At 35.7% G+C, this 12,990-nt stretch overlaps 1 protein-coding gene across 6 annotated transcripts in view; it reads right to left on the reverse strand.

The window, feature by feature from the left end:
- KIF13A (kinesin family member 13A) overlaps nucleotides 1-12,990 on the reverse strand; it is a 253,150-nt gene that overhangs the window by 105,865 nt on the left and 134,295 nt on the right. For all 6 annotated transcript variants that reach the window (XM_069092472.1, XM_069092474.1, XM_069092473.1 and 3 more), the window contains exons 5-7: nucleotides 10,171-10,263; nucleotides 6,581-6,761; nucleotides 2,689-2,776 (exon numbers count right to left, since the gene is read on the reverse strand). In XM_069092472.1, coding sequence (XP_068948573.1) covers nucleotides 2,689-2,776; nucleotides 6,581-6,761; nucleotides 10,171-10,263 — 362 coding nt within the window. The remainder of the gene's footprint in view (nucleotides 1-2,688; nucleotides 2,777-6,580; nucleotides 6,762-10,170; nucleotides 10,264-12,990) is intronic.

The raw sequence follows: 12,990 nt of genomic DNA on the forward strand, positions 1-12,990 counted from the left end.
CCAGGTAGCACAGCGAGTAAGAGCACCGGCTCCAGTGTTGAGAAGACCTGGAGATTGAGTCCCGGGCTCAGACACTTAGCACCCACCCAGAAACACCTGGCCGTGTAACCTTCAGCAAGTTACTTAACCCCAATTGCTTAGGGGCGGCCAGGTGGCTCAGCGAGTAAGAGCACCGGCTCCAGTGTCGGGATGACCTGGATCAAATCTGGGCTCAGATACTCAGCACCACACCCAGAAATAACTGGCCGTGTAACCTTGAGCAAGTTACTTAACCCCAATTGCTTATAAAAAAATAAAATAAAATTAGATTAGAACTAGATATATTCAATTAACCTCTGATTTTTAATTTTATTTATTAGTATTAATAATTAATATTTTATTTTATTATTATATGAGGTATATCCATAATTTTAAAATGCATGTCAATTAACATATTAAATGAAAGAACATGTTAAAGTAAAGTCTTATTATGGAAGAGATCTAGCTATTAAAAGGGACAAAACACTTTTCTTTCTTATAAAGTAAAATATGTAAAGATATTTTAAAAAAATATTTTGGGCTTCTGAGAATTCTCTGGAGTGATAGAATTACATACTTCAGTAAGAAGGTCAATACCTTACATATACCATGTTTCCCCGATAATAAGACACTGTCTTATTATATTTTTTTGGACAGAAAAACACCAGAGGGCTTATTTTCAGGGGAGGGCTTATTTTAATGAACATTGACAGCAATTTTAATAAACAGGTAAATGTGAAAAAAAATGTACCTTTATTCAATAATGAATTCAATAAAGAACAGGATGACGCGCTCACTGCTGCAGCTCTGATTGGATGCAGCTCGTAGCACAGGGGATCACCTTCACTACAGTAGCAATCTCAATAGGGCTTATTTTAGAGGAATCTTACACAGTAAGGGGAGGACTTATTTTCGGGATAGGTCTTATTATCAGGGAAACACGGTAGTGGCCACTTAAAGGTTCCTTTAAATGTTTAAATGAATTTTCAAAGTAGATATCATGGTGATTGTGTTTCCTCTTAAACTATCTTTTTAAAACTTACAGATAATGAGACCTTATTTCTGATATGTTTATCTACCGTTAATTATAAAAATTAAAAGACAATGTTGTATCAGAAACTTTAAATCCCCAACAACCACAAAAAATTATTCCTGCTGGGTCTATGTGCTAAGAAACAAACCAAAAACTCATTTCTTTGGGATTTAGATTGGTCATTTCTGATTTTATTGTAATCCTCCCAATAAATAATTATCTAATAAACCCTGTTTGAAAAATACAGAATTAATTATCCAATATTCCTGGTGAAAAATAGATGTTTTCTAATTCCCAACCTTTCTCATTTATGTAAAACTAGGGTGAAAATAGATATGGTGAAGATTAGGATGCATGGTCCCTAGTAATATATATGTGGGTGGTTTATCATCTAGGAACTGTCTGTAGTCTAGTGAGAAAGACTGAGGAGCAGCAGCAACAGGGCAGAAAATGGCCATGGGCATTGTTTCATTATTATCCCCATTTCAAAAAAATCTCAAGTTCAGAGAAGCTAAATGATTTGCCCAGGGTCACATAGACAGTAAGCGCTGGAGGCAAGATCTGAACCTAGGTGTTTCCCAACTTTCAATCTAAGGTTCTTACTACCATAATATGCTGCCACTGTGAGCTCTGAAAGAGGCTGACATGATTAAAGGAGAGTTTTAAGGGACTAATGTGATAGTAGTGCATGTCAAGCTAGAAGCAGAAAAAGCCTGGAAGCAGAGAACAATCAGAAGGCTATTGTGATGTTCTGGGCAAAAAAGACAGACATACTTTGAAAGAAGTGACATGATTTCACTGATGCTGAGAAGGAAGAAGGGAATGAGCACTGGTGTCTGAAGGATCAGGAGAATGGTGATATCATTGACAAAAATGGTTCTGGAAAGAAAACCCAGGGTTTGGTAGCTTTTTTTTGGGGGGGGGGGGAAGGGGGATTAGTTACACTGAATTCAAGGTAATAATGGGATATGCAAGTAGTCATGTTCTACAGGCATCTGGAAACACAGGACTAGACCACAAGTCCTGAGCTAAAGACACAAATTTGGAAGTCATCATCCTACAGATGTTAGCTAAAGTTATGACAATGGATGGACACTAAGATGAATAAAGAAGGATATGAACAAAGCATCAAAGATTAAACCTCTTGGGACATTTAAAGTGAAGAGTGAGACAAAGGGAAGAAGGCAGTGAAAAAGGGATAGAAAAGAAGTGAGTGTAGACAAAGAAGAACCAGGATAGCATGCTGTTAGGGAAGCCAATGGAAGAGACAATTTCAAGGAGAGAGTGGATTATTTACAGTGTCAAATACAGTAGAGAAACCAAGGAGAATGAATTTTGAGAAAAGACTACTAGATTTGCCTGGTAGGAAGTCATTCATAAACTTAGGGAAAGCGGCTTAATAGAGTGATAAATGGTATCTTATATGTTCAACAAACACAAAACACTGAAACATATCTTATCATGAAATTTGCATAAGTGAAGTGGTAGGCAATGTATAGTGTTTTTGCAAAATGTGTACTGAACTGGGGTCAATATTCTGCACATTAGCCGCAGTAGCACTAGTGGCCAATATCCTTCTCTGATCATTTTCCCCTCCTTGCCAACACTGGTAGTTTCTTATAAGTGCTTATACTTACCTCAAAGCTAGTAACAGCCAGTTGAGATAGGCCATCTACATAGGGCCCCAAGACTTTATGTTCTCGGACTTTAAGGGACTGCCTGCTCCTTCAGGATGAAAAAAAAAAAGAATAGATAGTATTTTGCACTTGCAAACTTCACTATTACTTCTTTCTGAAAGTATCCCCAAATCAGAGTGGTAGTTACAAAAGATTAGAAAAGTTAATTATTAAAAAGTTAATTGCAAAAAATTAATTACAAAAAAGAATTGACATAATATATTCTAAAAGTTATTTTATTTTGGCTTACTAAAATAGCATATTAAATCAAGAATATTTTCAAATCTTCACCTCTATTATTGCTTCAAAAATACATTTCCCTTACCAAAGCAAAAAAAAAAAACAAAAACCAGTGCTGCTAAAGTACCTGACATACTAATTTGCTTCACTGAAAGAACACTAAAAAATTCAAAATACTACATACAGACAAGGTAACAGGAAAAGAAATAAGAAAAAGGACCAGATAGAAATCAGTCTGCCTAGGGCTCAGTGGCAATGGATGCATAAAAAGATAATCTGACCAAGGAGAATCTCAGAATTCAAAAGCTGCACCTTGGAGGTCATCTAAGCTTAATATCCCTTCATTTTGCAGATGAGAAAACAAACAGATTCAGAGAAGTAAAGGGTCTACTAAATGACAGAAATAGGACTTGAACCTAGGTTTTTTGACACCACATCCAATGATCTCTCCCCTACTTCATGATATGTCCACATTAAAGCTGGTCTTCAAGTTCAATCTCCCCATAGATCAGCAATGAAAATTAGGTAAGGACATAAATGGCTAAAATCCATCATCATGGGGCCTTTGGTCCAGTGAAGGTTTCTCACTGCAAGGTTTCTCTTTTGTGTTCTCAAAAAGAGTCAGATGGTTACCGCATGTTTGTGGAGACTTTATGGGCTTCAGATTTCCTTATACCCTGGCACTGGCAACCACCTCCTCCAATTCCTTTATTTCACATACTGAGAAGACTGAACCCATAGTTTTTAATCACTAGGTCCTTTATCACAAATCAAAATAACAAATATTCACTGAGCTTGTGCAAGGCATTCTGCTAAATACTTATTACCACTATCAGGCCACTCAAGCTGGATATCTAGAATCCTTAATTTTTCTATCTTATACCTAATGGAAGCCATTAGTACAATAGAGGCTTGAGAGAGACAGAACAGGTAAAAATGATAGCAAGATAAATTTACTTCTTATGAGCTCATATTGGCTTACTTATAAAATCTTTCTCTGATGCTTCATCATAGTGAGGAAAGCTCTGGCAGGTCCTATTAATCTGGGAAAGGTTTGTATGCAAACTTGACAATAAACAGACTGTATACTTGTTATCTGAGGGCCAAGCTACCTAAATCCAAAGAGGCTCATCACCAGAGATAGGGTTGGTCACCAGATAATAAATGTTTTTGGTGAATGTAACTCATTAAACCAATGAACAGTGTCCATGAATACCTTAAAAAAAGCACTCAGACTGATGAAATCATAGATAATCTTATCCACCTAACTGAATGTATGGTGAGAAATTAGTTATAATGGAGTAGAACCTAACAAAAGAATGAGACTCTAAAGTCAGGATGAAAGGTGAAAATATTCACAATCAAAATTACCTTTGAAAATGCCTTCATTTTGCTGTCTTTAATTCCTTCTCATTAAAAGCCTAACCTTCTTTTAGGTTAGTTTTAAGAAGCAAATAGAGGAACAAAACTTTTTCCTGAAATGTGTTGCCAGTGATGACACCTGTTAATGATTCTTATCTTCCAGATGTAAGTTTAATGTCTTTTCAGTCTTCATTAATGCCTTCACCATTAAAAGGAAAATTGACTAGAAATGCTATCACTTTACCACCTGAAGAGAACCTAACTTAAAGGTGGAATTCCTCCCTTACAATCCAGTTGCTACACTGTGGAATATAAAATGCTGAGCAAGTAGGGGAGGCCAGGTAGCACAGCGAGTAATAGCACTGGCCCCAGTGTCGGGATGACCTGGGGATCAAATCTGGGCTCAGACACTTAGCACCTACCCAAAAATAACTGGCCGTGTAACCTTGAGCAAGTTACTTAACCCCAATTGCTTTAAAAAAAATGCTGAGCAAGGGGTTAAACCCAATCTCAGTTCTCACAGGCCACTGGCCTAGGGGCAGTCATCACTCTGGGTCAGCAGATCCAGCTGAATTCACATGGGTTGAACAGGCATTGGGTATATGATGAAATAGTACTTTGGTGAGATACAGAAAGTTGGTATATAACCAAATATAAAACTAGTTCCAATAAGGATTAATCAGGTAAAACTTGAGGTTGCAAGGTTGATTTATTAAGTCTTTCCAACAGCAAGTCAATAAAGAGTTAAGACAAAGGAAAGGGCAGAAACTTATCAGCTATATTGTGTTTTCCTTTTCACAGCATCTGCTCTTTATCACCTTTCAAATTTCTGAGCATGTGAGAAAAACTTGAAAATTAAACAATTTTAGGTTTCAATGAGATGTATGTCATTTATCGTACTGTCACAAAGAAGAGTTATACTCATCTTACAGAGAATTGTCTTATAGTAACCATATCCAATTTTTAGTCTAGACTTATGTGATAGGGAATCCTTTTGGTGTTGATACATATAACTTATAAAAGTAAGTCTAAACTTTTCCAGTGGCCGCATGGTCGTGATTGTATATTGTCAATATCATCCAAGAGCTTTTGTTTTTATGTCTAGTACAAAGCAATCTTCACTGTTAAAAGTAAATGATGTTAAAGAAATATGATTTATTTCTAACACAAAAGAAGAACTGACTAGATAATGGAAGTTCAATTTCTCCATTGATCTCCTCAGCAGCAGAACTACTTTCTATTTTAATTCAAAGTCCACAGTTTCTTTCAGACAACTTTCCAAGAAAAGAGTTTTTTGATTATAGTCAATTAAAAAAAAAAGTAGTGGTCATTGTAACATTTAGGACATTAAAATTCTCAACAAGTGGTATGTAGGCAATCTAATGTAAACCTACTGGACATGGATGAGTTTTGAGCAGCCTATTATATCTCAATAAATAAGCTGAATAAACACTCATTCAACACTTTATGAGTGAAAGGCACTTTACTACATGCAGAGATGCAATGATGAAACATGATAGAGTTCTTATCTTCAGTTCACACTATAGTAGGGGAATTAAGGCATATACACAAATAACTTTACTACAAATTGAAATATACTAAATGCTTTAGATAATGGGATATTATAATAAATCAAATAAAATGGGCTAAGAGATGAAAGGAAGAATCACTGTGTAATTTGTGGAAATCAAGAAAGGCTTTACAAAGGAGGTAGACATCTAAAGTAGACCTTTAAGAAAAGATTTCAAAAAGTGAAGATAGGAAGGGAGTTTAGTTTTGGGGTTTTTTTCCCCCAGGCATGAGAGATGCATAGATGAAAAAAGAGGCAGAAATAGGTCAGGAAACAAATATTTATGTTTGGCTGGGGGGTTTTGAAGAAGTGACTACCCTGCTAAATGTCAGAATACATGTAGAAGTCAGAGGAGTTAAGGAACTATGAGACTAATATCTCAGAAGGGCTGTAAAAATGAATATTAGAATAGACAAGGAGGGTGGCAGGGATTAGGGAGGAAGAAGACTGTAAACTATGGGCTCAAGTCATTGACAATGGTAAGAGAGTGTCCTGGAGGTTCATATATGGCAGAGATAAGAAATAGTTACTATCAGATAGTATCAAATTCAAACTAACAGGATGCAGAGTTGTGATATATAGCTCAAATTATCTTGAAGCCTTTTTTTTACACCAAGATTATTTTAATATATTACCTCTATTATAGGATTTTAAAATGTCTAATTTCAACCACTGACTCACCCTTTGGGGTCTAAAAGATCCCGAACTTTCTCATTATAGATTTCCATGTATGACACTTCAACTTTAAAGATCTGTGATTCATTTTGCTCCAAAGAGATCCTTTGAAATAAAGCACAACAAAGCCGTGGAATTAAGCCCAGCTGCTCAGCATTGCCCATCATGGAGAAGGATTTTCCTGAACCTAGAGAAAAGCAATTAAAGAAACAGGTAAAGATGGAGAAGGTGAAAAATGAATAATATGAATATTCTAAATGTGCTCACATATTCTATGGGTGTGTGGATATTTTTACTATATGATTTTCATTCTTAAAGAACAAAATGGCACGCTCCTCAGAAATCCAGTGAAGATGACAAGTATATTTCATTACTCTTCTCCATGTCAAACTCACTGACAATTTATTGCTCCTCTCCATGCTTTTGCATAAGCTAGTTTCCTTCAAAGCTTACCTCAAACACTATGTCCTATGTGAGACCTTTCCTATTTCCCTTATCTACTATTGCCTCCTGCTTACCCCTCCTCCAAATTGCCTTAGATTACTTTGTATACACTCTGAATATATTTATATGATAACATGTTGTTTCCCTTAATAGAATGTAATCTTCTTGAGGCAAAGGCCACTTCATTTTTGCCTTTGTATATCCCCAGTGCTGAGCACAGAGACCAGCATAGAGTAGGTGCTTGACAAATGCTTGTGAATTGGTGGACTAGTAGTAACCACTCCACTCCAGGGAAACAGGTTTCTACTTTGATTTTGGGGGAAAAAATAAGGAACCAAGGACATTTAACAGGATATCAAATGGCTATAATATTTTTATAAATCAAATTGGATAAGATGGAATTTTTAGGAAAAAAATACATTGTTTCCTGATTATTTTATAAAAGAGATTTACAGGAAGACCAAAAAAGTATAACATGCTTAGTTTCAGAAGGGCAAACAATGAACTAGAAAGCAGTTCCCTGCCAGAGTAGTGCTTGAGTACTTTGTAATTTTCTTTGTATTTGGATAATGAAAGAAGCCTCTACATTCTACTCCCATACTATGAGCTCCAGGACGGCAGGGGCTGTATTTTTCCTTTCTTTATATCACTGGTGCTTAGCACAGTTTTTGGTATTTAACGAATATTTACTGACTATCATGAAATGAATGTTTATTAACTATCATGAATTTTATATCTTATAGTTTTAAATTGGGGTGGCTAGGAGGTGCAGTAGATAGAGTACCAGGACTAGAGTCAAGAAGACTCATCTTCCTGAATTCAAATCTGGTCTCCAACACTTACTGTGTGACCCTGGGCAAGTCACTTAACCCTGGTTGCCTCAGTTTCCTCATCTGCAAAATGAGCTGGAGAAGGAAATGGCAAACCATACCAGTATCTTTGCCAAGAAAACCCCAAAGAGAGTCATGAAGAGTCGGACATGACTGGAATGACTAAGTAACAAAAAGCTTTAAATTAGAGACTGAAGATTTTGTACACAGCCTTAAAGACAGATTCAGAAACTTCTTAGTACCCTCAAAACATTTTACTGGCTCTCTCACCAACTGTTTTCACACTCAATATTAGATCATGAATCAAATATCTAAAAGATGACAGAGGGTCACATTCTCAATTTTATTAAAAACTATCCTCTACTGACAGACTATTGTTACCTTTGGGTCTGGCCAGTTTCTTTCAGGGCTTAGAATCTGAACCTAATTAGTACAGATTTGTATTCCTAAACATTAATCAGACAGTGGCCAGACATCTTTTTTTTTGGAAGGAGTGCTATGTTCATTTAAAAGTGTCTTCCATCCCTTTGCATTTTTACTGGCCATCCTTTGTTTCTGAAATCTTCTCCTTCCTTGTCTCCATTTCCTGGCTTCCTGCAAGTCCTAGCTAGAATCCCACCTTCCACAAGAAGCCTTCCCCAACTCCCTTAAGACTAGCACTTTCTTTTTGGGATTATGTGCAGTTTATCTCGCATATAGCTTACATACATGTTTGTTTCTTGTCTCCCCCATTAGATCGTGACTTTCTAGAGGGCAGAGGCTATTTTTTGCCTCTTTTTGTACTCCCAAAGCTTAGCATACAGCCTGGCACTGAGTTGGTGCTTAATAAATGACTTGTCTTGGCATCTCTTATTTCACTGAATCTTTAAAATATGTGAAATGAGAAGGGAATGTAAAATTACCCCCATTTTTAGATGTAGATATGTTATTTAGATAAAGAATTTAATTGGTTATTAAATACTCATGACCAAACATATAGTTAACAATGGAGACAAAACTAGAATCCAGGTGTCCTGAATACTTTTCTATACAGTCTCCTTTCCATTACAAGTTAAGGGAAGCATCATGGTACAATGGAAAGAGCATGGAGTCTGGAGTAATAGGACCTAAGTTCAAATCCTGATTCTGTTACTTACTACCACTGTGACCTTAGGAAAATCTCTCAACTTCTCTGGGTCTCAGTTTCCTTATCTGTAAAATGAGAGAGTTGGACTAGATGACCTCAGTTCTTTCCTGCTGTGGATATAAGATCCTAAAATGGTTTTAGAAAATGATTATTTAAAATGTTATCCTTTACAATAAGATCTTGGCTGTCTGTACGATACATATTGGGACAATAATTTTAAACATCCAGGAGAGATGCTGTTGGGAAAGAGGGATGTTTGAAAAAAATTACAAGACAGAAAAAAGTGAACTGTACCATCAACAAGGTCTTCACCATCAACCATCATTTCAAGCAGACAGGGATAGCTCCCAAACTGTAGTTGAATAATTTCCAACATGGTTAATTTATGTACAAATAATCAGGATTTGATTATATTTAACCACCTTGTGACTGAACTAAAAGGATAAGTGGCAAAATGTGTAGACCAAAATAATTTTTTTCTCAGTAATAATAATATGGAATTTTGCAGAATAGCATAAAAATTAGTACTAGAGTTGGATGGTTGGAAGAAGAGATGGAACAGTCATGTTGTAGGAGCAAAGGATAACCATGGACACCATGCAAACTCTACTGATGTTCACACAATGTCAAGAGCTTGAGGAAGGTCTCTAATACATTATATGAACTCCCTAAGGGAGGACCTATGGAAGGGCATGGATAAGGGTAGCACAGAATGATATACAGACTGGTTGCAATCTGTACCACTGGAAGGAAGACTTACATCAATGAGATCACAGAACCACTTAAGTAAATAGTAATAGTTCACCATTCTAGAGTACTTTGTGGACCTCAGTTTATTCATCTATAGAATGAAGGTGTTGGGCAAGATGACATCTGAGGTCCCTTCCAGTCAGGAGTATGTTGGCAAATATTTAACAATCAGCTCTCCAAGAAAAAAAATGTATTCATGACACACTTTTAAGTTTAATCTGCGTTACTGACATTTTCTCCATTATTTACTTAAGTCCAGAAACACTTTGGAGTTTAATCTTCATTATTAATATTTTCTCCATTATTTTCTTAAATCTAGCTAATCAACAAAATAATAAATCAAGCTCTGATTTGTAGCATTTCCTGATGATGAAGTCATATTTTTTACATATTAATTGTTGAAACTAAATACTAACTATACCTGATTACAAAATGAAAATTCTTACCTGTCTGCCCATAGGCAAAAATACAAGCATTGTATCCCTGAAAGGCTTTTTCAAGAATTCCTTCTCCAAGGCATTTGAAAACTACTTCTTGACCTGTCAAAAAGAAGATTAAGCAATTAGTTAACAATCAACCCCCTGAAAACATGATCAATGGTCTACATACAGCAAAGTGAAAACATTTCTGACTATGAAGAAAAAGCACTACTTTTGAACACTGTGAAATATGTGTACCAGTGAAGTTATAGGAATATCAACACAGAAATGCTGAAAGGAAGAATGGTAATAAAGATGCTAAGTAATCCCCTAGGGATAATTATTGGCAAAAGGAGAAAAATTCTAATGTTTCTGATATCTATAAACCAAAGAATGGACCATAACTAATAAGTGAACTAGAAATGTTTAAATTGGGGGCCACAAATATGACTTCATGGTCATCACTGAGATTTGTTAGGATAACACTAATATCTAGAATATAGCAATGGAGGGGTATTTCTTGTTCAAGAGGAAGTGATGAAGAAGTAAGGAAGGTGGGGTAGCACTATCCATCAGTAAGTCATTTAACCTTGTGTAAATTCACAACCGTGAGGAAGAAAGTGTTGGGTTTTGTGGTGAGGATTAAAGGAGAGAGAAACAGAGGCAATATAGCAGTAAGACTATACTACAGACTACACCAGAGTGGTTTGAGCAATGGGATGCCAAGCTCCTGAAATATTAATTATTGCTAGCATTTATGAAAGGCATCACAGAAATCTTGGGATTCCCAATGAAGGGCTTTGTATACATAAGCTCATTTAAGCCTCACAACAACCCTCTGAGATAGGTGCTATTACTATCCCTGGTTTACAGATGATGTAACTGAGGTAGACAGACAAGTGACTTGCCAAGAGTCAATATCATTAGTATCTGGGACAGAATCTGAACCCAGGCTTTCCTGACTCCAAGATCAGTGCTCTATCCACTGTACCACCTAACTACATAATAGAAGTAGGACAGAGTTGTGAAGGAGGGGTTTTGGAGGGTAGGGAGACATCAACAATATGTATATCTGCTAAGAGTGTACCTTGGAGAAAAACAGTTGCTTCAATATGGGATTTCATTAGTGTCCATCGCGATGTCAGTGAGAAAGTTAATAAACATTTAAGTGCCTACTATGTGTTAGGCACTGTGGTAAGTGCTGGGGATACAGAGAGGCAAAAGACAATCTCTGCCCTCAAGGGTCTCATAATCTAATGGAAGAGACAATAAGCAAACAAATATGCACAAGTGAGCAATATATATTATAAATAGGAAATAATTAAGGTAGGGAAGAGTTTGGAACAGTTTCCAGTAGACAATATGAATAGGAAAAAAGTTCATGACCAAATAAAGGATAGAGAGGAACACAGGAGATAAAATGGATGATTTTGATTAAAAGACTTTTGTACAACGAAGTCACATAAAGCTATAATTAAAAGGGAAACACTGGGGAAAATATTGTTGCAGTAAGTTTCTGTAATAAAGATCTCATTTCCAAGAAACGTAGAGAATTAATTCAAATTTATAAGAATAAAAGATACTCCTCAATTGACAAATGGTCTAAGGATGTAAACAGTCAGCTCTCAAGGGAACTAACTGGCTTTCTATAGCCGTATTAAAAACAAGTGCTCTAAATGACTACTAATTAAAGAAATGCAAATTAAAGCAATTCTGAGGTTACACTTTGTACCTATCAATGTGGCAAAGATGACAAAGAAGGAAAACAATAAAGGTCTAGGAAGCACTAATAAATGTTTATTCACTGACTGAAAGTTAGAAGGGCTGTGGAAACATAGGCACAATGATGCACTGTTAATAGACCTGTTAAGGGGTACAACCATTCTGAAAAGCAATATAGAATGATACTCCAAAGAGATCAAAGAAAGAAGAAAAGATTCCTTATGTACAAAAATATTTATAGTAACTTTTCATAGTGGCAAAAACGTAGAAACTGAGGAGGTGCCCGTCAATTGATGAATGACTAGATAAGCTGTGGTATTTATGAATGTGGAGTACTATAGAGGTGTAAGAAATGAGGAAATAAATGATTACAAAGAGACATGGAAAGACATATGAACTGATACAAAGGAAAGTGAGTAGAAACAAAAGAATAATTTATACTGTAACATTAATATTACAAAAATGAATAACTAACAATTTTTATAAACTGATGAAAAGAAGCAGAACCAGTAGAAGAATTTATACAATAACAACATTGTAAAAACAAACAAGTTTGAAAGATGTAAGAATTACGAACAATTCAATGATGACAAATTATTCCACAGAATTGATGATAAAATATGAGTTGCTTAAATTAGTAAAGAGGCACACAGGCAAATGCTACAGAAATGACCTAAATTAATAATGCAATCAAGGATCAATACGTATTTCTGTATCAAATCATGACCAGGGTCCAGTCTTGATGCTTAAGTAGGTTAGAATGAGAGTATGCTTTTTTTCTTCTGGGATGTTTGCAGTTCTGTCAAGAGCCAATAACTTGTGATGCTTCCTGAATGATGGGAACTGAGAGTGACAGTCTTTCAGGCTAAGATGAAAATAATGGAAAGATATTTAAATAAAAATCCTAAATGATTATTATCATTCTTATTTTTGAAGAGAGAAATTTGTATGCCAAACCTGCAGTTCTGTGCCCTCTCTATTTTGATGTAATTAGCTAAGAATGAGTATTAAAACAACTAAACCACATAAATTTAGATTTATTTATAAAGACATGACTGAATCAATGGGAAGTCTAAATCTGAGATTGATTTAAACGTGCAATTTTATTCATATCAAATACATACA

Source organism: Petaurus breviceps, unplaced genomic scaffold (assembly GCF_028583685.1).
Source record: "Petaurus breviceps papuanus isolate PSGF00001 unplaced genomic scaffold, PetGlider_PUasm1.0 190, whole genome shotgun sequence".
NCBI classification, from domain to species: domain Eukaryota; kingdom Metazoa; phylum Chordata; class Mammalia; order Diprotodontia; family Petauridae; genus Petaurus; species Petaurus breviceps.